Here is a 23,307-nt window from a genome sequence, read left to right as displayed (position 1 = left end):
TAAAATAATCACTTCATGAAAATGAACCCAGCCATCGCCATAACAACCATCATGTATATTATATGTTCTTATAATAATAACATGACTGTTAGTTAGTTCTGCTTACAATGGAGAAAAACCACAATAAGTAATACATAAATCAGCAGAGCTCTGAGAAGCCACATTGGATATGATGAAGCCTCAACATCCCAGTAAAGGACAAAAGAAAGAGTAAACTATGAAAGCATGACGAAGTTGGACTAGGGTGAGAGATGTGAGCAGATAGAGGGTCATGAGACAGAGCTCCTAGCATGGATACATTTGGAAAACAAATGGATGCTTTTAGGCAAATCATATAACCACTATGATTGAATTTTAAAAAGTAGAAAGTATGAAACAAGTACTTTGTAGAAACAGATTCGTAGGGGTTTTTATCAAGCATTTGAAGACTGGGTGTTTCTGAAGCATTGACATAATGAAGGAATATCAAAAAGGACTATCAAAAACCTGCAGTCAGAAATATTAGAGAAGCATTAGATACATGAGAGAAGCCATTCAAAAAAGTGAAGGAAAACTAACCAAATTCTTGATAATACAAAAAAGAATTAGTGTTATAAATAACAAAGGTTTGATGGCACTTTCTTTAAGTTTAGACCTTTGACTGGGAAGCCTGTTGTTGTTGTTGTTTGTTTGTTTGTTTGTTTTATTAGATTTCAATGATGGTTGAGAAAGTGAAAGCAGTAGGTTAAAGAAGCAAATTAATGTTAATGTAGGCAAGAATCTCACTTCCTGCTGTTGAAATGATTCTGGCTAACTGAAGAGATTCTTTTAGAAGAAAACAAAAACAAACAAACAACAAACAAGTACATTTAATTTTGGAGTTTTAGTTAACCAAGATACAAGACATAATTTTAAGAAATCAGTAATGTTTCTTATTTGTTTATTGAGACAAGGTCTTACTATGTAGCCCCGATGGCCTAGAATTTACTTTGTACCGATGGCCTAGAATTTACTTTGTAAACTGGCCTGACTTCTTATTCAAAGATGCATCTGCCTCTGCCTGCTGAGTGCAGTGAATAAAGTCAAACCTGCCTTCTTTTTAGCTTTGAAACACCCTTTCTTTCCTTCCTTCTCTCTCCTCCTTCTTTCCTTCCTTCCCTCCCTCCTTTTCTTTCTTTCTTTCTTTCTTTCTTTCTTTCTTTCTTTCTTTCTTTCTTTCTTTCTTTCTTTCTTTCTTTCTTTCTTTCTTTTTCTTTCTTCCTTTCTACCTTCCCTCCCTCCTTTCCTTCCCTCCTTCCTTCCTTCCCTCCTTCCTTCCTTCCTTGTATTTGAACCAGGAGCCCCTTTTAGCCCAGACATGCTTCAAACTCACTATGTAGCTGAAGCTGACATTGGACTACTGATTCTTTTGCTGTATCCCCTGGGTTTTGGGATGACAAGCATGTGTCAGCACATCTGGTCTATGTGTCACTCCAGGTGAAACCTGGGGCTTTGTGCATGCTAAGTAAGCACTCTACCAATTTAACTACATCTTCAATCATGAACCAGTCATAAATGAAAAATATTAAATCTCATTAGTAATAATGCACACACAAAACACTAAGAGATTAAGAGGGGAAAAGGCATACACATACATGCATATAACATATATCATACTACCACATAAAACAAATACTTAAAAGCTTTATACAGTTTAAAAATGTTTTGAAAAATTAAAGTAATTGTGTGTGGCTATTTAAAATTTTATCCAATTTAATAGGAAGGAAGCTGGCAATGTGAGTTAAAATTTTAAAACTTTTTACTCCATCACTATTCTCCTAAAATATATATCCCTATTAAGTAAACAAATATATCACTGTTATATAAGATACACATACCAAAATAGTATATTATATATTGTTTATAGAAACATATAATAGTATATTATATGTTGTTTAACAAAACAATGTAGTTTAGATAATTTATTGGAGTATAACAAATTTAAAAGAATGCATTAAAATCGTTCCAGTTTACTTGATTTTTGCAAAGTATTATTGAAAAAATGTATAAATAAATCTGCATGTCATCCTCATTCTTTTGTAAAGTACTGTTAAACTTGTCTTATGTGTTGTGTGTATATTTATTATATACACATGGGTTTGGGGACATTAAGTGGACATGGGCACATTACCTTAGGCATGTTGGGTCGGGTTACAAGGTTAGATCCAAAAGCAGGAGAAGAGTATGTTGAGGGTTAAATATAGGCTGTAGGATGAGGTCTGAAGCAGTTGACTAGAGAGAGATACCACCTCCAGATAGCCTCTGCATGCAGCCTGGATTTCAGTCTCAGGAGGTAAGGTAAACATTTTTGCATAATGGCATCCACTTATTTTCCTTTGTGATTGTTCATGTTCACTGTGTATTTTTAATTGTAATTATAGAATTTCCTTATTTACTTTTACATGTTAATTTATTATTTGTTATTCCTCTTTAAGAATATGGTGCCTTCTATGTTATGGATATTGTGCCAAATGAAACAGTATGGGAGATGCAACTGTAATTTAATTCAGATTATTAATGTTCCTCATGATGTTAAGAATTGACAAAGAAAGACATTAGAATCACATTTTAATAGCTCTAAATTATTGTAAAATAAGGAATAAATTGGTCCCTGTCTTCAGATTTTAAATGGGCACCCACTACACACTGCAGAACTGTTGAGATTTCTATGCAGAGTTAACAGACCAGCACTGACAACAACCCTCAGCAGGAGCTTGCAATAAACAATTAAAATGTCAGTGTATTAACACCTATATGCTTATGAGAATGTACTTGCATGCATCTTAACACAATGAACGCAGTGTTGTTTTCTAGCAATAACAATCAACACTGTAGGCAGTCCAATTTATTGAAAACAACCCTTCCTATTCCAGCTTTTTAAATGTTGTCAGGGGTTGGAGAGATGACTCTGTAGTTAATGCACTTGCTGTGTGAGCATATCGACCAAGTTTGGATTCCTATACTCACATAAAAGCTGGGGAGTGGCCTCTCTGCAATCACAGTGGGCAGAGATAAAGGATGATCAGAGCAAGCTGAGTAGATAGAATACCCAGAGACAGTAAGCTTGAGTATAGCAAGAGACCATGTCTCAATATATGAGAGTAATGGATGAAGCTATCTGATGTCAACCTTGGGCACATGAATACACATGCATGTCCACATATGTGAGTGAACAAATACACACACACACACACACACACACACACACAAAATTCCCCACCAAAATAAAAACAAGAACAAAATCCTGTGTTCTTTATATTGATGTGTAAACAAAGCTTCATTTAGTTTTGTTCAAGTTCATCATTGAGTGATTTCCTTTGTGCTTGCCAACTTGAAGAATGTGGGTGTTGCAAGTTCTCGAAACGTACTGTGTATATATATATATATATATATATATATATATATATATATATATATATATATATGTGTGTGTGTGTGTGTGTGTGTGTATTCTCCAAATGTCAAATTGACATTTTTTTTCCTCCTGATGACTTGATATCTGAGCTAGCGTTTGATTGTTTCTTTGCATACAATAGTGCTCACAACACACTTTCCCTTCTCTCTTGAGCTGAAACACCAACTATATAACAGATTCCCAAGATAGGTGCATTGATAAAAGTTGCCTTTAGTATACCTTAAGTGGTCTGTGTTTCAGCTCAGGAGAGAATGAGTGTTGTGAATAAAAAGGGTGGTGTAAAATGTACATGTATAGGTTAAATAAGTTCCTTAGCATGCTGTCTGAATAACGTAAATGTATTCACATTGTTATGAGTAACATGGGACCATCAACACACTCCTTGGCAACAGGCTGTTCTATGAGTTCTCAGAAGAGTAGAGATTTGCTAGTGCACAGACACTGACATCAGTGAAGGGAAGAATTATTGCAGCTCTTTTTCCAGACTTACCAATCAAATAAATCTACATGTCCTTTATTGGGAATTTGGGAGTGCAGAATCTGGGCTCATTTCTAACATCTGAATGTTTCTGTCTGTGTCTTGAGGCGTGCATGGGCTTTGCTGATTGTTCCAAATACATGCATGGGAACGAATGCATGCTAATATATCTAATATTTATATATTAGATGTATACTCATGAGTATTAGAGAATTCATAGAATAGAAGTTTTTACATGATATAATTTCTACACTTAGCAGTAGGAGATTTTCCCCAATTGTGTTCTATGAAAAAAGAAAAAGCCAGCATTTTAAATGTTATTATCTGTTTGGCTTTTGTTGCTGTCTTATCCAGATATGAAGCCATTGAAATATGTGTGTCTGCTGAAAGTGCCACCTGCACAATGCTAGATTGAGAGGAAGAAACACACACGTGCACTACACTACAACACATACTACAACATGCACCACACATACATACACCACACACTACAACACACACATACACCACACATACCACCCACACACCACACCACACACACACCACACACTTCAACACACACACACATACACACACACCACATATTACAACACACACACACCACACAATACAACACACACACCACACTACAATACTCACACACATACACATCACATACACCACACCACGCACACACACACCACAAACACCACACCACACACACACCACACAATACAACACACACACACATCACACACACCATACCACACACACACACTCCACAAACATACCACACACACCCCACACTCCAACACACACACCACACACACAACACACACTACAACACACACATACAACACACACATAAACACACAACACCACAAACACATCACACACTACAACATACACACACAGCACACACACATACACAACACCACACACTACAACACACACACCACACATACAACACCATACATGCAACACAAACACATCACACCACACAGACACCACATACTACAACATACACAAAACACACACACAGCACAACACACATGCAGAGAGAAAGAGGAGATGGGGGAATCTGCATATCTGCACTGTTCTCATCTGCCTTTGCCATAGGCCCTCACCATTCAAAGTCCCAGAGAGTTTGGATTCCTATTTGCTGGCAGTGGGGTTGGAGTTTAGAATTCTCACTATGGTGTTTTCCAGAGTCCAATGATGTTAGTTTCACAGTGGTGACCGCTATGAATATATATAGTGTTTTTTGTTTTGTTTTTGTTTTTTTCTTTTCTTTTTGAGACAAGGTTTCTCTGTGTAGCTTTGCACCTTTTTCCTGGAACTCACTTAGTAGCCCAGGCTGGCCTTGAACTCACAGAGATCCACCTGACTCTGCCTCCCAAGTGCTGGGATTAAAGGAGTGCACCACCACCGCCGGGCAGTGTTTTTATCTTTGAAAGAAAGAAAGAAAGAAAGGAAGGAAGGAAGGAAGGAAGGAAGGAAGGAAGGAAGGAAGGAAGGAAGGAAGGAAGGAAGTTGATTAGAAACACAAATTTGATTGACTCACATTTCTTTAATGTGGTTGTGACTAAGATGAATTTGCCAGAAATTAACGTATTATTAAGCAACTGTGGTTGGTATATAAAATAAATGAAAAAATTCAATACAAAAATAAATCATAAGGAAAGAAAAGAGAAATGAGGAAATGCTTTTCAGGGTTTTGTATTCATTTTGTGAACTAATGAACACTTTTAGTTTCTTGGGTAATTTGAGGTGTAGAATGGAGTGAATCCAGTTGTCTTGTTAGAAATAGGAACCCACTTCCTTAGTTTTATATTTTCAATGAATTTAAGTGCTGCAATCACTGACCATTCGCCTTCCAAGCTGCTAATGTTGCATTAACTATCTGTCATCTGTCATCTACCTTGCCAAGCATCCCTGGCAGGGAGTTTGAACAATGTGTGTACTGGAGCCTGGTTGATAAAAATATGGATTTTCATGAAGCTGAATTTTATTTTATATCAAAGTTAGACGAGCATATCCCTGACATATATTAATCATAATAACTATTTTAATCATTTATCAGTGCATTGGGATAAAGTTGTATTGATTTATCGACTTGTTTATTTATTTTGTTACTGCTGCTGGGGATGGATGCTGGGGGCCTTGCATAACAGGCAAGCACCAACTTAGAGAACCACCTCCTCAGCCCTGAATCCTCTTTGCTTTGGTGGAAATGCTTCTTCTGTAATGTTTATATCAATGTGAGGTAAAGTCAATGTTTTTATATTCTTTCATAGTCCTACTGACACTTTCTTATTTCAACTTAGATAGATAACTTAACCAGGAGCAGAGCTTGTCAACTGTGCTCACATAGTAAATGGCAGAGATGTAAGGTATTAATTGTCCTAGTTCCCAGGTGGGACCTGAATGCAATGGAAACTCTCATATCTATCAACAGCAAGGCGAAGCCTCTTCATTCCAACATGACTCAAATCCTATGCTGAAGTGTTAACTATGACAAAAGACAGATAGCAAGGCTACCAAAGACAGAAATATTTTTCCGGAATAATGAATACATGTCTGTAACCATTTTCAAGAAATCTCGCACATGTGAAGACCATAGCTGATCTTTGAACGATATGCTCTTACAATGATAATCTTCTGATTGTCCCATATGATGATCATTAATATTCTGCCTTAATAAATACAAATATAATTGGGTTATCTGCAATCATGTATGAGTCTATAAATAATAGTAGATATAAAACTATTAAAGAAATTCTGAATGACATAACTCTCTCTCTCTCTCTCTCTCTCACACACACACACACACACACACACAAACACACACACACACACACACACACACACACACACACGCTCTTCACATAGAAGTGTTCCTTGTGATTTGGTCCCAAATGTAGCACTTCACTCCTGATCTCATCCAAGGCATTTATTTCTCTTTTTTGTCTAGTGACTGCTACATTTTTCTTAATTTTTAATTTTTCTTCTTAGAATTAAAAGTTGACTCTTTTTCAGCCATTTGGCTTATGTAGAAATGTTTTTTAATCAATGAAAATCTTATGACATATATATTGTAACCATTAGAAATTTTCAAAAACAACCAGGTGATGGGTACTAGACAAGTTTCTGTCCATACTAAAATGAATGATTGCCCGCATATATTTTTGGGTGAGTAAATTTAAAATTGCATCCAATAAACTGAATGCATCATGGTTCTACAGATACACTAAAAACTGAAAATATAAGTCTTACAATACAAAACTGCTGCATTGTAATTTTTCCACATGTAACAATCTACCTGTAGGAGAAAGGAGAAACATGATCCTCTTCTTGCTTGGAGACTCAGCTGTGTATGCTATGGGAAGGAGCTGTGTTGACAAAGAAAAATGATTCTTCTTTATTATATATGCTACTGAATCCACTAATGGGCAAATCGAAGAAAGCATTCTCTGGGGGTGAAATGAAAGACCATTCCATATGCCCATCTATTTATATTCTCACCACACCTCTGATCATACTCTACTTTTTGCTGTCTCCAGACATTTTTTTTTTGTGTGCAGGTCAAATTACGTCCCATTTTATATATATATATATATATATATATATATATATATATATATATATATATATTCAACAGCTGATTCAACAGCTCAAGTGTTATTAGCTTCTTCTTTAACACCATCTCCTCTAACACAACACAAAGACAAATTTTAACTGATCTCATTACTTATATAAGAGAAGAATTTGCATAGGTTGATGTGCATCGTGAAGAAACATGTGCCTTTATTTCATACACATGGATATACCTGCCAGAGGATTTCATATTATTGCTTACTTGGTTCAGTGTTTTTTAATAATAATAATAACTGAGTGCATGTTTAAGCAGTAAATCTTAAGAAAATGATGGGCATAGCCAGAGTTCAAGGATTTGAAATGTCTCCACTGTGTTTTAATTTTAACAAGAAGTTATTATTTGATTTACATTCAATTGCCCACAGCTTTCTGGTGTTCAGTGTTTCTATAGCTCCACATACCCTTACACGTCTATTTAGCTAAAGAAGTTGATGATTTACAAAGTACTTATGTGCTAAAAATACATCAAAGAACTTTAAAACTTACATTTAGTCCTCCAAAACCTCCCGTTTTGCAAAGCCAACATCCACCTCAGTGACTTCAACAGACCCAGCAAAGCAGTAGATATCTATGCATCATCAAAGGCAGAACCCTCCCTAGTAATTATAGTAAAAAGTTACTGGCATTTAATCAGCAAATTGTAACATTATTGAGCATTAACATATATGGTTCATATTTGATCTGTCTTGTAAGCATTTTTCTTCTAATTCATCAAATGAGTTAACAGGATTTAGAGACCCTGATAATAGAACACACATATTTTCATCTCAGAAAGTACCAGAAATTGGAATCCATGTATATTTTAATGCAAGGCTGATATTCCTTTCTTTTCTTTTTATCCTACTATATTTGCTTGTTTGTCTGCTTTGCATCATTTTTGGAGTGAAGAAGAAAATGTGTCTTGCAAAAAACTTACATATCTTATCTGTGACCAATTCCTAAAGCAAGTCCATCCAGCCCTCTTGTTTTTTTTTTGTTTGTTTGTTTGTTTTTTTTTTTTTTTTTTTAATTGATTAAATGTCAGCCAGGCGGTTGTGGAGCTCGCCTTTAATCCCAGCACTCAGGAGGCAGAGCTAGGCGGATCTTTGTGAGTTTGAGGCCAGCCTGGGCTACCAAGTAAGTTCTAGGAAAGGTGCAAAGCTACACAGAGAAACTCTGTCTCAAAAAACCAGAGAGAGAGAGAGAGAGAGAGAGAGAGATTAAGTGTCAGCAGGACTAAAGCATGAACAGCTCCTTGCCTTGAAAAAGATTGTTGATTCTAAAGGTCTAAGTGAATTTGATCTGTTACTCCTCACCCTCTGGGGCTTTAGTCTTAGAACTGCATGGGCAGAGTGGGGGCCACTTTTTCTTATAACACTGGAATGAGCTGGCATTGAGTGATCCAGTTCATCTATTTCCTGTGCAGTGATCTTCACATGTAGTGGTATTCATTTATTATTAGAGCAAGAGAAAGGACACTTTCTGGCATATTCTACCACTTCCATCACTCTACCTTTTAGGGCATTCGGGCACTGAGTGGTGAGTCATTATGCAGTTTTTCTAAACTCTATGCATGACAAGCAGAGGCAGAGGACAATCAAAGAAAGGTCAGCTTTTCCCTGAAGAACTGTATGCAAGCTGGACTTGTGTCATGTACACACAAGTTTGCCAAGGCTACCCACCAATCATGTCACAGGAGGGCTAGCCTCATTTGGAGAGATTGGAAGCCCACCATCAAGGTTTCTGCAGGGTTGTTGGTTGTTGGTTTTTGTTTTCTGAGCTTTCCCTTCTTGATTCACTTCACTCTGAACTCACATGACCTTTCCTCTGTGTGTGCGCCACCCCCCAGGTCCCAGGTGTGCCTGTCTTCTGAGAATACCTCCATGAGGTCCACTCTTATGACCACATTTAAGCTGTGTCTCTTGATATACCCTTCAACTGATGAATCTGAAGATAACACAAATCAGTCAGGAACAGTGCCAGTTACACACACAGACATCTATGTGTGATAAAGAGAGAGTCAAGTGAAGTTTGCTGGGAAATAGGCTAAATGAAGCATGGTTACCTTAACCTGAGATCCAGATCCTAAGTCTGACACTTATCTAATGTGCTATCAGTGTCTATTTTCTTAGCCTCGGGGCTTTCCTTTTAAACTGAGAGTATACTGATTCCTGGCTCCTATGTTGCCTGTCAACCTTTTTAAGTTTTTCTAAAATTATTAATAGCACTATTCATTATACAAAATAGCAGGTTTCCTCATAACATTTTCATTCATGTACATTATGGTCTTCTCCATCTGTTGATCCTTTTCCTCTTACCTAATGGTAAAATAGTACCCTTTCTATTTTGCACACACACACACACACACACACACACACACACACACACACACACTTTAAATAGAGACTACATATTAGAGACTATATAAGCCACTTATTCTTCTGCGAGGTTTATTTCACTTAGCATAATGATATCTGCAAATGACATAATGGCATTCTTGATAACTGAATAAGACTCCCTGGTTTATACATTTTTCTTTATGTGTTTGTCTGTTGGTGGGTGGATTCCACTGCTTATCCACTGTACCTTGTTCAGCAATAGACAGGGGTGTTCAGATGTCTCTGGTTGGGTATCTTAGAGACCTCTGGGGACATTCCCAGGCTTAATGGAGCTGGATCGAATTTGTTCACTGCTTTATACCCATTTAGGTGATGAGTGCAAGTGAGAATTGGCTATTGAAAGTTTGTCTAAAGGACATCCCTAGATTGAATATTATAGAGCTACATGTGAGAATAAAATTAAAGATAAGGAAATATAATACTTTACTAGGTATAGACAGATAATACTTTTCTTAATCATAATTTTTAAAATTTTATGTAATTGTGATATGCATCAGTCCAATTCAGAGAAAAGCACTTTGGATTCCTAAACATGCACATTAATTCATTGTTTGGACAATTTTTTTTATTGAGTAGCTGTGTGCAGTCCATTGACCACAGTGCTGTGGAGTTAGATATGTCATGCGTGTCTTGGAAAATGTGTATTGTAGGTTTGATAACATTTTACCCTCACATTTAAACATTGCAAGAACCGGGAAGAAGTAAGACCCATTGATAAAATAATATAAAGTCGCCGTTGTTATTAAGTTGCTATCACTTGTTTTGCTGTGCCCCGGGCATGCACAGAACACCGCTCACACCAGGGTCCCTTGGATGGGCTTCTTTAGCGCTGCACAGAGACTAAGCTTTGGACTTCGGATGCCACCGGGGGCTGGCTGGCCGCCCTGCCCAGCCCCGCCCTGCCGGCTGCTGGGCGCGTGGCACAGAGAGGGAGTGGGGCAGCTGAGTCCCCATCGCCAGCCGCCACCGCGCCAGGTATACTTGGTAGGCTCTGCTCGCACAGGCACAGGCTTTGACCGGGCGCTGCCCCAGCGACCTGGAGCCTCGGGTCCTTCCTTGGCGTCCCGCAGGTCTCACGTCCCAGTACGGGTGTCTCCGGAGCTCGAGTGGCTGTGGCTTAGGCTGGGCGGCTCCTGAGGCACCTGTTTGACAGCCTTGGACTAAATCAGAGAGCAAGCAACACCCGCCAGGAGCCCCGCACGCTCGCGCGTCACTCGCAGCTCCAGCGGATTAGAACTCGCTTCCTTGCTCCTCGTTGCAGTCCCATTTCAAGCTAACTCTGGCTTTAAGAAAAAGCTGAGTGGGCCCAGTTTCTGCAGTGCTTTCTTCTGCAAGATGGTAAGTGAGGAGCTGGCCTTAGCTAGTCCCGCTGCCAGACCCCCGGGGGCCCTGGAAAGACAATAAACTGCATTTAGAACGTATTCTGCATTGGGAGATGCCTTTGTACTTTCCAATTAATATAGGCCATTTCTGCTGCCCCGCACCCCTTTATTGTTTTCTGTTCCCTCTCCCCGCATATTTGCCTGACCACCTCACCCCTTTCCCCTCACCCTGCACAGGCCTTTTTTCCCCTTCCACCTGTTCCTCTAGATTATGCACATATTTGCAAACACTTAGATTTGAAATCCTCAGGAGTGTTTGGGGTTTGTTTGCCTCTCAGGTGTCGATTGCTTAATAGCTTAGCTCTGATTCCAAGAATAACCTCAAAAAAGGAGTCTACAAACATACTTTTAGAATAAAGGAAAATAGCACTTGATAAACTTTTGGCTGAATTTCTTCGGGCAGCACTGCCCAAGCTGTACTAGCCTCAAAAGGGGACCTTTTCAACCCTTCACTCACTGGCAGCGGGGGCCCAGGGTGACTCGAGGCACTCAATAACTTCGTTCTTTTAATTCTTATTTCCCTCCTCCTCTTCCTCCTCTTCCTCCTCCTCCTCTTCCTCCCCTTCCACTTCTTCCTCTTCTTCTCCACCTTCTTCCTTTACCCTACTCTCTGCCTTCTCTACATTATGTCCAAGAAAGTTCTCAAGGACAGGTTTGGAGTGGCCAGAGGAGTTTGCCCAAACCTGGATTCTGCTGTGAGGGATGTTTTTGACTTGATTAAACATTGACACATAATTAAGAACCGGCTGTTGGACAGCTTCAGCTAGGAAGGAGGCAGACTGCCCGCCCTTGCTTGGACGTTTGGAAAGACCACATTTGAGATTTGAGGAGTGAGTGGGGCGGGGCAAGAAGGTGTTCACTGACTCAGAACGCAGTGGAGAAAGGCATGCCAGGCAAGTGCCTTGGTAACCTGGAAAAGGAACTGAGGGTTAACGATGGAGGGAACTAGAACCCACCGCCTTTATTCTCAGCTTTGGAGTGCTTCCTTGGATTGATGTCATGCTCCTGTGACTGGAGTTACAGACAAAATGTATGTGTTCATCTCTGTATGCATATGTGTATATACATGTTTATCCATTCTAGTGTAAGACACACACACACACACACACACACACACACACACACACACACACACACCTGATTCAGACTCCCAAATTGGGAGGATCCTTGATATGATGCCATGTAGAACTGTTCATTTAACCCTTTGTAGTCTGTGATCTTTGTCTTTCAAGGTTTTTAGACATACAGCCAAGGTGTCTACTACAGAGCAACAACTAGTTCTTACATTTTTGAATCATGAAATCTAATTCTTTTTACTTAATTTTTAGGCAGTTTATCAATTGAGCCAGGCACTACAATAGGAAATATTCCTCTGATGTTTACAAAACTGGCTCATTCAATACTAGTTATTTGGTGAAAGACTTTAGGAGAGTAGTGGAGAATTCAAAGAACCTCTTCCTTTTTAGTAATTATAATCACACCATTCAAATGTGTATCTGGACCTGTAGTTATCGCTTTTATTTATTGTTCGTTTTACCACATATACTAATTTCTCTGTTTCTCCTACTCTCTCCACCTCCCAACTGCCATCATGCCGTCTCCCATACCCCCATCAAACTGAAATTCACAGAACACCGTTCTGCCTTGCCAAGATCAGTATTTTGTAGGAGGCCAGAGTTATAATTGCCCGTATTCCACTACAACGTCAGAATCTAGTGTTGACGTTTCCAAGGAGACTTGGGTCTCTTTCTGGGCTGCTGGTCTCCTGGACAACGCTGAGCCCCAACAAGCACCACAGACACAGGGTAAGTTTTACTCCTCTGCTTTGCTTGGATCTTTTCACCGCCCTGAGACTGTAAGCATCAAGGACTGGGACTCTACAGAAAAAGTGATATTATAGAGACTTTAAGTGAACACTAAGACTCATGGATGTTTTAGCAGGAAAATTATTTGTTCTGTATACATCAACTAGTACAAATAAAGCTCTTCCTCTTGTATGCTAGACAACATCTGTTATTTCCTATATTTTGTAATTCTTGGAGACTGCCAACTCATGGAGTAACTTTGGGTCTGTTGCACAGTTCCATAAGCAAAATATTAGGTGGAGCATTTATTTTGTAATTTGGTGAGATCCTTGTGACTTTGAGAGAAAAATCAAGAATGAGTAACAAAGTTTATTTCATTGTATAGATTCTGTGAACAATACTTCATACCTGGAAATAACCATTTCCCCTTCACGTATACACTTCCACTTTAGAGAGATCTCCAATATTGGTGGAAATTATATACAACATTATAATTGGCCTGAAGCTTAATGAATATTTTTACCCCATACTACAGGGACTTCTGCATTAATGCTGGCTTCTGTAAAACTTTCAGGCACCACAGAATTAAACACCTGTGCATCCATTCTGAGCCCCAAGACATTTTAGAGACTCTGGGGAGGGGTATGAAAAGATGCTGGAGCAAAAATCAAAATGAATGAACTGTATGTCATGTAGGAAGTTGTCAAGTTTTGTCTTTTTCCTATAAGCAAATACAGGAGTGGAGTGTCTCAGGATGTGAACCCAAGTTTCATTTTTCTTTTCTTTCTTTCTTCTTTTTTTTTTTTTGTTTGTTTTGTATTTTGAGATAGGGTTTCTCTGTGTAGCTTTGTGCCTTTCCTGGAACTCACTTGGTAGTCCAGGCTGGCCTCGAACTCACATAGATCCACCTGACTCTGCCTCCCAGAGTGCTGGGATTAAAGGCATGCACCACCACTGCCCGGCTCATTTTTATTTTCTTACTTATCTTTCCAATTGAATACTAAATTTTTCAACAACAGCATTTTAAGTCCTGCAGGCAGGTCAAATGTGAATGAAGCCAAGGGTGGAGAAGGAAAACTCAAGTACAGTAGCATGCAGAAACAGCTTTTCATTGATGGGTATAGCTTGCTGTAAAATATGAAAAACAAAAAACTTCTTTAAAAAAATTAAAATATACATAATAGGCACGAGAAATAGAGTAGGTATGGTTTAGCAGTGAAATCACCTAAAATTCTTCAGAGAAACAAGAAACACATCACTAAGGTAAATGGGAGTAAGGGCTGTGGATTTGACTCAGCCATGGAGTGCTTCCACAGTATGTACGCGGTCCTAGTTTTAATTTCCAGCACTAATAAATGAATAAATACTGGAAAATGTTATCATACCGTCATATAAATTCTGAACAAATTCTGTCCTTCAGATTTCACAAGTGGGACAAGTGAGAGGAAAATGCAGCATCACAATATAGAATTTGATTATGGAGCCCCATATAATACTATCAAGTGCTAAAAAACAACAACAACAAAATAACATTAACATTAGAAAATGGAAGTGGAATTGCAATATTGTGTCTCATGGAAAGGCAGAGTCAGTAAATATTTCTATGAAGTACTGGAATGGAAGAGATAGACTATATTAACTTAACCAGTAAGAATGTACATCTCCATTTTAGGAGCTGCTCAGCTCCTAAAATACATGTCTTTGGCCACATTTTTAGTGCATAAATATTTGCTTACTTCCTTCTTCTGAAATAAAAGTTTTGTTTTCCTGTGTGAAATAAAATCAATTAAATCTATTAAACTTAAGTTCTTTGTGAGTATTTATCACACAGTTCTAAATATGTTTATTCTTCTGTTTTGTATTTTCACATAGAAGCATCCTGTGACTTAAATATCCCTGTTTCAGACTCATGTCCGTGGGAAGAGGCTCAGCTCTCCTCTCAGCTCTACAGAAATAAGCAGGTATGGATAGGTAGCAAAAACATTGAGACTAGCTAGTTTCATAAAGCCCACTCTCCCCTGAGTCTCCCTTTATTTCATATTGCTTTTTAGTTTTAAATAGTTTTTTCTTTTTTATAAATTCACACTGGCTCAGTGCTTGCTGTGACTCCAAAGAGATAAACATCAAATGAACAAGCTCACAGAAACAAAGGATCTAAGAAAACTTAGGCATGACTTCTCAATTAACCAAATTCTTTTTCCTTATCTGTGGAATATTTCTGCAGCTCTTCTCTGAGGATTGCTGCAAAGACCAAGGGATGAATACAGTAGTGTTTTCAATAGTAAGCAGAGCTCATCTTTGAGAGGAAGGATGATGATAAAGGTTTCCCAAAGATCACTTCTTCCTCCAGGTCTCATTTGTGGCTGTTCCCAACTAGCATTTTTATTTACTGGACACACATTCTGACCTACCTTGATGCTGGGAACAACCAGGTCATATCTCCTGTTTTTATGTTCATCTATGTGCAAGGAAGGAGTCCAGCCAAGCCTTCTAACCATTTTTCCTATATTTAAACAGTTCTGTGAGGCTCACTTTCCTCCCTCCCCACCTGACTCCCTGTGGTTACAGTTTTGAAAGTCATCTGATCTCTTCAAACACTTTGTAATGAACGGGCTATGCAGGGCGCAAACTGAACAATCAGGTGGTAGGGAGTGTAGATGTGATTAAAGACACAGAGGACCAGGGCTCTTTGAAAGTATGTTCATAAAACAAACAAGAATAATCAAGTTTAAGGAGGTTGGGGAGCAGTGTGTTGTTATTGGGTTACAAAGCCAATAGAGGGGAGCACCCTTCACTATTGTATGCTTCTTGCAGCTCCAGGATACTCTAGTACAGAAGGAGGAAGAACTTGCTAGGCTACATGAAGAGAATAATCACCTCAGACAATACCTGAATTCTACTTTGGTTAAATGTCTGGAAGGAAAGGCCAAGGTATGTAATTATCTGTTTTCTAAGTGCAAGGCAGTAACTTGACAGAGGAAACCACTGCTGACACCCCGTGATTAAATACATTAAGTTTACTGAACAAGATGTCTTCATGGGAGTTAATAGGACGAATAATTTTCCTTAAGGAAATATGTAACTTCAACTTCAATCAATGGATTTTTATATACCATTTTTCCGCAAGTTTCTACTTTTAGATTTTAGCTCAGTATCACAGAGGGAATTAAGAACAGAAGTTATTCAGAGAAATTGCTAAGAACTACTGGGTTTGTAAAGAGTAAAACATTAGAGTAGAAATCAAATGTAAAAAAATATCAGTAGTTTTAATTATGTGTTAGATGTTAGCTAAAGTTCTTCCTCAGGACCTTTGCTATCGTAATTGGTAAACAGATGGGCCAAGAGCCTTGGTAAGAACCTCTCTGGAGGCTGTGGAGATGGCTAGGTAATTAAGTGCTTTATATACATCCCTTAAAAACTGAGTTTGCATCCTGAGGTATTCACATTAAGCGAGGCACAGCAGCACTCATCTCTGCAATCCCAGCAGATTACAGGGAAGCAGAGACAAGTAGATCCTTGCATCCCACTGGCTGCACAACCTAAGAAGATCAGTGAGAGACCTTTCTTGAAAATATTAGGTGAGGAGTGTAGAAGCCTACACACACACACACACACACACACACACACACACACACACACACACACACAGAGAGAGAGAGAGAGAGAGAGAGAGAGAGAGAGAGAGAGAGAGAGAGAGAGAGAGAGAGAGATGTACCTGGGCTCCGGGTGTCTCCCCTGGTGATTACAGATATGCAAACACTCTTTTCCCTGCACTTTTAAGTGCATTACTTTAACTCAAGGATAAATAGCCCACTTGTAACCTTTTTGTTCTTCCTTTCTTTGAATTTTCACATTTCAGTTTGCATTTTCCATCATTCTCATTACTATGTCTAACATCAGTTTTATCTTCTTTCTGGACAAACTATGGCATTATTTGATGTAAATTTGATGCTACCTCCTGTTTTTGAGTTCAGAGAGAGTCATTAAATTGACTCCTTTGCAATCCAGTTAGCTTTGACCATTACAAACATATCCTTATAGTTATTAGTCTGGGATCCTAAGATCAGATATCAATCCATAAAAGATCATTAAGTGATATTCATTGGGAACTTTTAATTATGTTGATATCAGTTTTCTAAATTTACAATAATATAACACATGATATGGGAGTGTTTTGAAAGTTAGTATGATAAACATAGGAGGTAGTGAATAGTGTTGAAATCAGACTTTCTGTCTAGATTCAGATACCTAAGGTTCCAATCTAGGCTAAGGAGTACTTGGCTGATCACTAATATGCCTGTGTCTTTATTTATTAATCATTTTAAGAGTATCTGCATCAAATGAGAAAAAACATATAAGCAATTGTTTATAAATTATGGTTCCACTTATTTACTTATAAATAAGTTTAGTAAGTGGCAGCTGCTATTGGCATCAGTGTTTATTTCCCTTAGTTGAAATCTTACAGATGTCATCAGCTTCCTTCAATTTGTAAAAACCAAATAAAGAACATGAATCAAAGTAACAAATTATTAAGGATGTTTACTCAACAAACAGTAACTAACTGATTAGTTTTGCGTGTGTGGGAGCACACGAGACATTTAGTGGTTTTTATACTAAGCAATTGGGTGAACAGTAACTATCCAAATAAATACAGTTTTCAACTATTACTTTTACAGAAATTGCTGTCATCAGATGAGTTTTTCAAAGTGTGTGGAAAACTCAGAAAAGAGAAGAGGAAACCCAAAGAACACAGACATGCCCTTGCGGAGATACCCCAGTCCAAAACTGCCAAGAGAAACCTCTCCACAGAGTTTTCTAACTGTGAAGAACAACCTGGGCCCTGTGTGGACCCTTGGGTTCTTCAAACCCTTGGGTTGAAAGACCTCAATACCATTGATGACACCCTACCAGCTAACTACAGTGCCTTTGCCCCTCATCCCAGAACAGTGACCAGTACATCCTCCCAATTTCTCCCTGATGCAGTTGGCTATGCAACTGTTCCTAGAGATCTACACCTTGACTATGGAGCGGACAGAACACATGCCTCCCACATCACTGCCACCCACCAGCAAGACTGCCACTGTTTTCCTAGGCTTTCCAACCCTCCAGTAGGGGTGCAAACTCTTCCTTACCACAGTGTAGATGTGTCTCCAAACAAGACAGAGGTGGCCTTTTCCACATCTCTGAGCCCTCACTGCAATGTGAAAACACACTCTTTTCATCAGGGACAGGCCTTTGTGCGTCGAGATGAGGAGGGTGGCTGGAAGTTTACCTGGGTCCCTAAGCAGCCTTAGTGACCCCTCTTCTATGGCAGAGTACTGCCAGGCCCTCTGTTTACAAAGACGTCTTTCACACAGACTTGACCACCCAGAACATAGCAGCTGCCTGCCTCCTGCCACTGCCAGTGTCCCATGAGGTGACACACTCAAATCTGTAAGGCATGGTTGTCATGACAACATACTGATAGGTATCTGTTCTTTAACTCATGTTTGACACGTTTACATGTCCATCCCTGCAGTTGACTTTCTCCCTTTGTTTGACACCTGGAAATGTACTTTCTAATTACATGTGTTTTTGAAGACCAGAAAGTACTTTTCCAATTATGGACAGTTTAACAGCATATCCTTTTTGGTCAAATGGTCTAAATGTGGCTTCGAACATTCCTCTGCTTGTCTTTATTTCTGAAAAGTACTTTTAGAATGAGAACTATTTTTACTTCATATACTTACCCCTGAATGTTCACAGACCAGGGGTGTGCCCATTGGCACTAGTGAAAGACACTCTTTCAATGTGAGTAACATTATGCCCAGGGAAGATCAAATAGTTAAGTGTTTCATGCAGTATTGTCTAAGTGTCTTTTCAATGGTGCTATCCTAACTGATAAGCAATACCAATGACATATTGTAGCAGTCAAAAGAATTACTACTACTTTAAAGTACTATGTGGTATAACTATCTCAATTGGCACCTGGCATGTTTTTATTTTTCAGTATAATTTGTTCAAACATTTTTTTGAAGGACTTTAATTTAAAAGGGGTGTGTGGAGGGATTCCTTAACTACACAGACCCTGACAACCCTGTCATTGGAAGAATAGTCTAGCTTGCCTTTGCCATTGCCTTATCCTTGTTTATCTTTCATTCAGCAATTCCCTCAAAATATTTATAGGATATTTAATATCCATGTTGGACAAGGCACTGTGACATGTCCTGAGTCCTAGACTCCTGCACAGGTTACCCTTGAAAAAGCCACTTCATTTGTGTGAAAGTTTAGTTTTCCTGACTCTAGAATATACAAATTAGACTATGCAATCACTAACATTCTGAGTTGAGTGTTGGATCTATCAGCTTTAGTCCAAGATGACATCCCAACCTATTCTTCCCTTTAATTTTGATAAGTGATGCAGATATTGTATAGGGTGAACCTTACATACAATCAAAACAAGGTTGATAACTATAAGCAATATATATTTACCATTACAAATTCTGTTCTGATCACACTATTCTTCAGTGTAAGCTTGTTTTGCATGGGAGAGTCATTTGCATCTACCAATAGAGACATGCTAATTTTCAATCTGTGCATAGCTTAAATGCAAATATAATTATCAAGGATTTATCCCTTTCTATATTAAAGAAATGTTCACAAGAATTTATTTCCTTTCTACCCTGTTCTTCCCAGAATTAAGCAAATATCATGGACATGCACCCATGCTGTCTGCACGTGGTCCCTGGCTATTTCTCTCTTTCTCTCCCATTCCATCTCAGTCACTCACTTCAAAGAATTTGTGTCTGAAATGTGTACTATCTGGAATTCTTCGTAACAAAGATGTTCCTTTGGTTTTTGTTCTTTTTTCTCTGATTTAGTTTGATCATCAAATCAAAGAATCTATGCTACAATCTTTATTGCTAATCAATTTTGCTTATTATCCATGAAGGAGCTAATAGTATTCGCTAGAGTGCTTTTGTAACTTATGGAGCCATAGAACTTTTGACAGCTTTCTTTTCAAAGGACTGCCTTTTACTTTCTAGTATCCATGGGTCTGGTGGGTGACATCAATCTCATTATAGGATAGCAAACTGAGCAATAGAATTGATTGTATGTTACTCTGCTAGGAATTGAATAAACAATGCAATTATTTTGAAAGTCAAATAAACAGAAAAACAAAATTAGCTACCAGGTGTTTATGCTGCACTGGTTCAGTCCTGTATCATGTGATGCACACCATGAAGAAATGCCCAAATTCAGCACAGTGCATTTGGTGCACAAAGAACAGCCACATACATATCACAGCTTTTGAGATTGTTTTAAAGCAACTCGGTCTCAGCCTGGTTTATGGAAAATGCATTCCATTTATAACTCGTTTGGACTTATATTGGGAAAGGCAGTATCTGAGGAATTAGAGTATATTTTTGCAATCATATGTTGAAAATTCTGATCTATTTTGAGTTAGATAAAGAATTTCATTTTGTTGATATTTAAGAAATTTGAAATTTCATTATTTGAGTGCATGTTCTGACTTCTATGGCTTGGTCATTTCTCTCCAGGGAACCAGTTAATATTCTACAAGATAAAGTGACAAACAACAGCTCTGTCCTTTTTTTAATGCAATGAGGACTTTCATATGTTGCAAATGATTTGCAACAACAGATTTTTCTCCGGCTCAGTTGTGACTATATTCCTCTTTATTTGCACTAATTTTAGAATACATTCATAGCTGGATTAGTATCATTGTTATTTAGGGTTACTGGCTGTTTCCTTTTTCCAGGTAATAAATGAGGCTTTTGAATAATCTATGGCCTAAAGTATCAAATGCCTTATGGATACAAAAGTCTTGAACCTAACCTCACATGAGAATTTGTATCTAATGTTGATTGTTAATTATATTCTGATTTTTTCTCTCTTTAATAATAATATATTAACTATTTGAAAATTGTGTACAATGTATTTTAATCATATTCACCAACACCCCCAATTCCTTCTAGAACTACCCTATCTACCAGCAACTCCCTACCCACCCAAATTCTTTGTTTTTGTTTATTTATGAATAAACCTAATAGGTGTAGTTCTTAAGCTACAAATATATGACATAGTTATGTTTTTAAATACGTTTTATGTCTACATTTTGTTAGATGAACATAAGAATTTAGTTTTTATTCTTACACAGAATATCTACAAATGTCAAGCACAATTTACCACTTGCATTTTAAATGCTGTGATTTATTTGTGATTGGAACTCTTTATAATTATATAAGTCAATTTCATAATGAATCTCTGACTAATAAATGACATAATTTATTTTATTGTCCTTTGGCTCTTATTTCAGAAATGATTTCCAGTGAATGGAGTAATGCACTAAGAAAGAGGTTTTGTACCTATTTCCGCTATAAATTTTACATTATAAAATATTTTTTCATTTCCAATTCAGTTTTTAAAAAGTACAATTAACAATTTGGAGAAATTGTTCAGTAAATATAACCCATGACAGTCTCTAGTGAGGATACAAAGAATGTGTTTTGAAACTAAGTGTCTATAAATGGAAGGCAAAACCTGAAAGTCTTTGAGCAAAGCAGCTGGCTCTGGAGAAGAGAGAACTCTCTGTTCTGGTGCAATATAACCTGAGTTCAAGGCGTGGTGATCTCAAGAGAAGCTGTGATTGGGAGCAGATTCCTAAATGGTGACAAGAGGTGGGTACACAAGCTCTACAGAAAGTAGAGTAAAACAAGGTCGATGGATTCAAGAGGCAAGCTGTGTCTCATAAGACACTTTCCGATCGTCTTCCTCTTCTCACACATAACTGCCCCGAATGAGGGAAACAAGATGGCCTTGGTGATGCCAAGGGGGAAGATCAGCAGATCCGACTACCTGCACATGGAGACTGAGCAGTTTCCCCAAGTCTGTGATCTATTCTAGACCATAATTCACAAGGAGTATATTAATTATCCTCTCTATATATAATATCTACAGAGAATAACAGATTCTTTCTCAGTGTCAGGATTTTCTTTTTGTGCAGTGCCATTTGATTTTCATTTTGTCTTGGAGAAAATTATGACTGAATCTTGTTCTAAATGGTACTTGAATATGAATATGGTCAATGAAGTTAGTGTAGGTGTGTAAAGAGACATGACATTTGCAGGTAAATAAGTGGAACTAGAAAGTATTATACTAAATGTAGTAATCTATACTCCCAAATACAAATACTGTTCTTTCTCGTCACTTAGTCCCTAGCCCCAAATCTTTAGATGTGAGCATACAACCTAGAGTAACTGCAGAAATCAGGAAATAAATGGTGTAAGGCTGGGGAGTGCTTGGTATGGAAATAGCAGGCTACAAATGATATGAAGTGGGGAATGGGAAAACAGTGAGGGCTTAGGAACACTAAACAGACTGAGCAGCCCATATTTACATACCTATGCATTGATACATATATGTAATAACCACAAAGAAAAGAGACATAAATTGGGGGGAGATCAAGGGTCAGAGTATACAGAAGGGTAGGAGTGATCAGAAAGGAAAGGGACAATTGTTGTCCATATGTATATGTGACAAATGAGAAAACAGGCCTGTAGTTGGAATTATAACCAAGAGTGAGACTACAGGATCATATGGCTGTCCTGTTTTTAATAGTGGATGAAACTCCACATTGTTTCCACAGTGGCTATACTAATTTGCATCTCCATCAACTGTATGGAAGAATCCCGTCTCTTCATACCCATGCCATTAGTTATTATCATTTGTAAAGCAGCCATTTGAATCAGGGTAAGGTGTTATCTCATTATGCTCTATTTTGATTTTTTTTTAAATTATTTTACATTTTTGTGTAATAAAATTTTCAAATTTTATTTAATTCATATCTGTGTATGCTAGTATTTCTGAGTATTATTCTGAAATTTTTATACTTACTTCAAAATTCTCCCCTATTTTTGATTCTGCCATTGGACCTTGTTTAGTTTCTTTTAAAGTATCATTATTCTCTGATCATTTAATGTCTTTGCACTGTTATCTGTACAGGGTAGGACAGGCCCATAGGGTTGAGGAAAGTGCTCAAACCAGTTGCCAAGGTATGCACATAACATACTTCCTTATCAGGCAAACTGGAGCTTGTCAGAGTGTTTAGCAACAGGCACTGTCAGAGTTATTGATCACTGCCAGAGTTTCTGATTACTGTCAGAGTTCCTGACCACAGCCAATGAGGGACAAC

At 38.1% G+C, this 23,307-nt stretch overlaps 1 protein-coding gene across 1 annotated transcript; it reads left to right on the top strand.

Annotated features, from left to right (window-relative positions):
* Nucleotides 1–10,738: 10,738 nt before the first annotated feature.
* Gmnc (geminin coiled-coil domain containing) lies at nucleotides 10,739–18,406 on the top strand. Its single transcript, XM_036204080.1, has 5 exons — nucleotides 10,739–11,008; nucleotides 12,938–13,112; nucleotides 14,985–15,073; nucleotides 15,927–16,043; nucleotides 17,789–18,406. The coding sequence occupies exons 1-5, from the start codon at nucleotides 10,739–10,741 to the stop codon at nucleotides 18,404–18,406; spliced, it is 1,269 nt and encodes a 422-aa protein (XP_036059973.1).
* Nucleotides 18,407–23,307: the final 4,901 nt, after the last annotated feature.

The sequence above is a fragment of the Onychomys torridus genome, chromosome 12 (genome assembly GCF_903995425.1).
Source record: "Onychomys torridus chromosome 12, mOncTor1.1, whole genome shotgun sequence".
Taxonomy (NCBI): domain Eukaryota; kingdom Metazoa; phylum Chordata; class Mammalia; order Rodentia; family Cricetidae; genus Onychomys; species Onychomys torridus.
The sequence above is the reverse complement of the archived record's forward strand: the minus strand, read 5'-3'. Positions and strand labels throughout refer to the sequence as shown.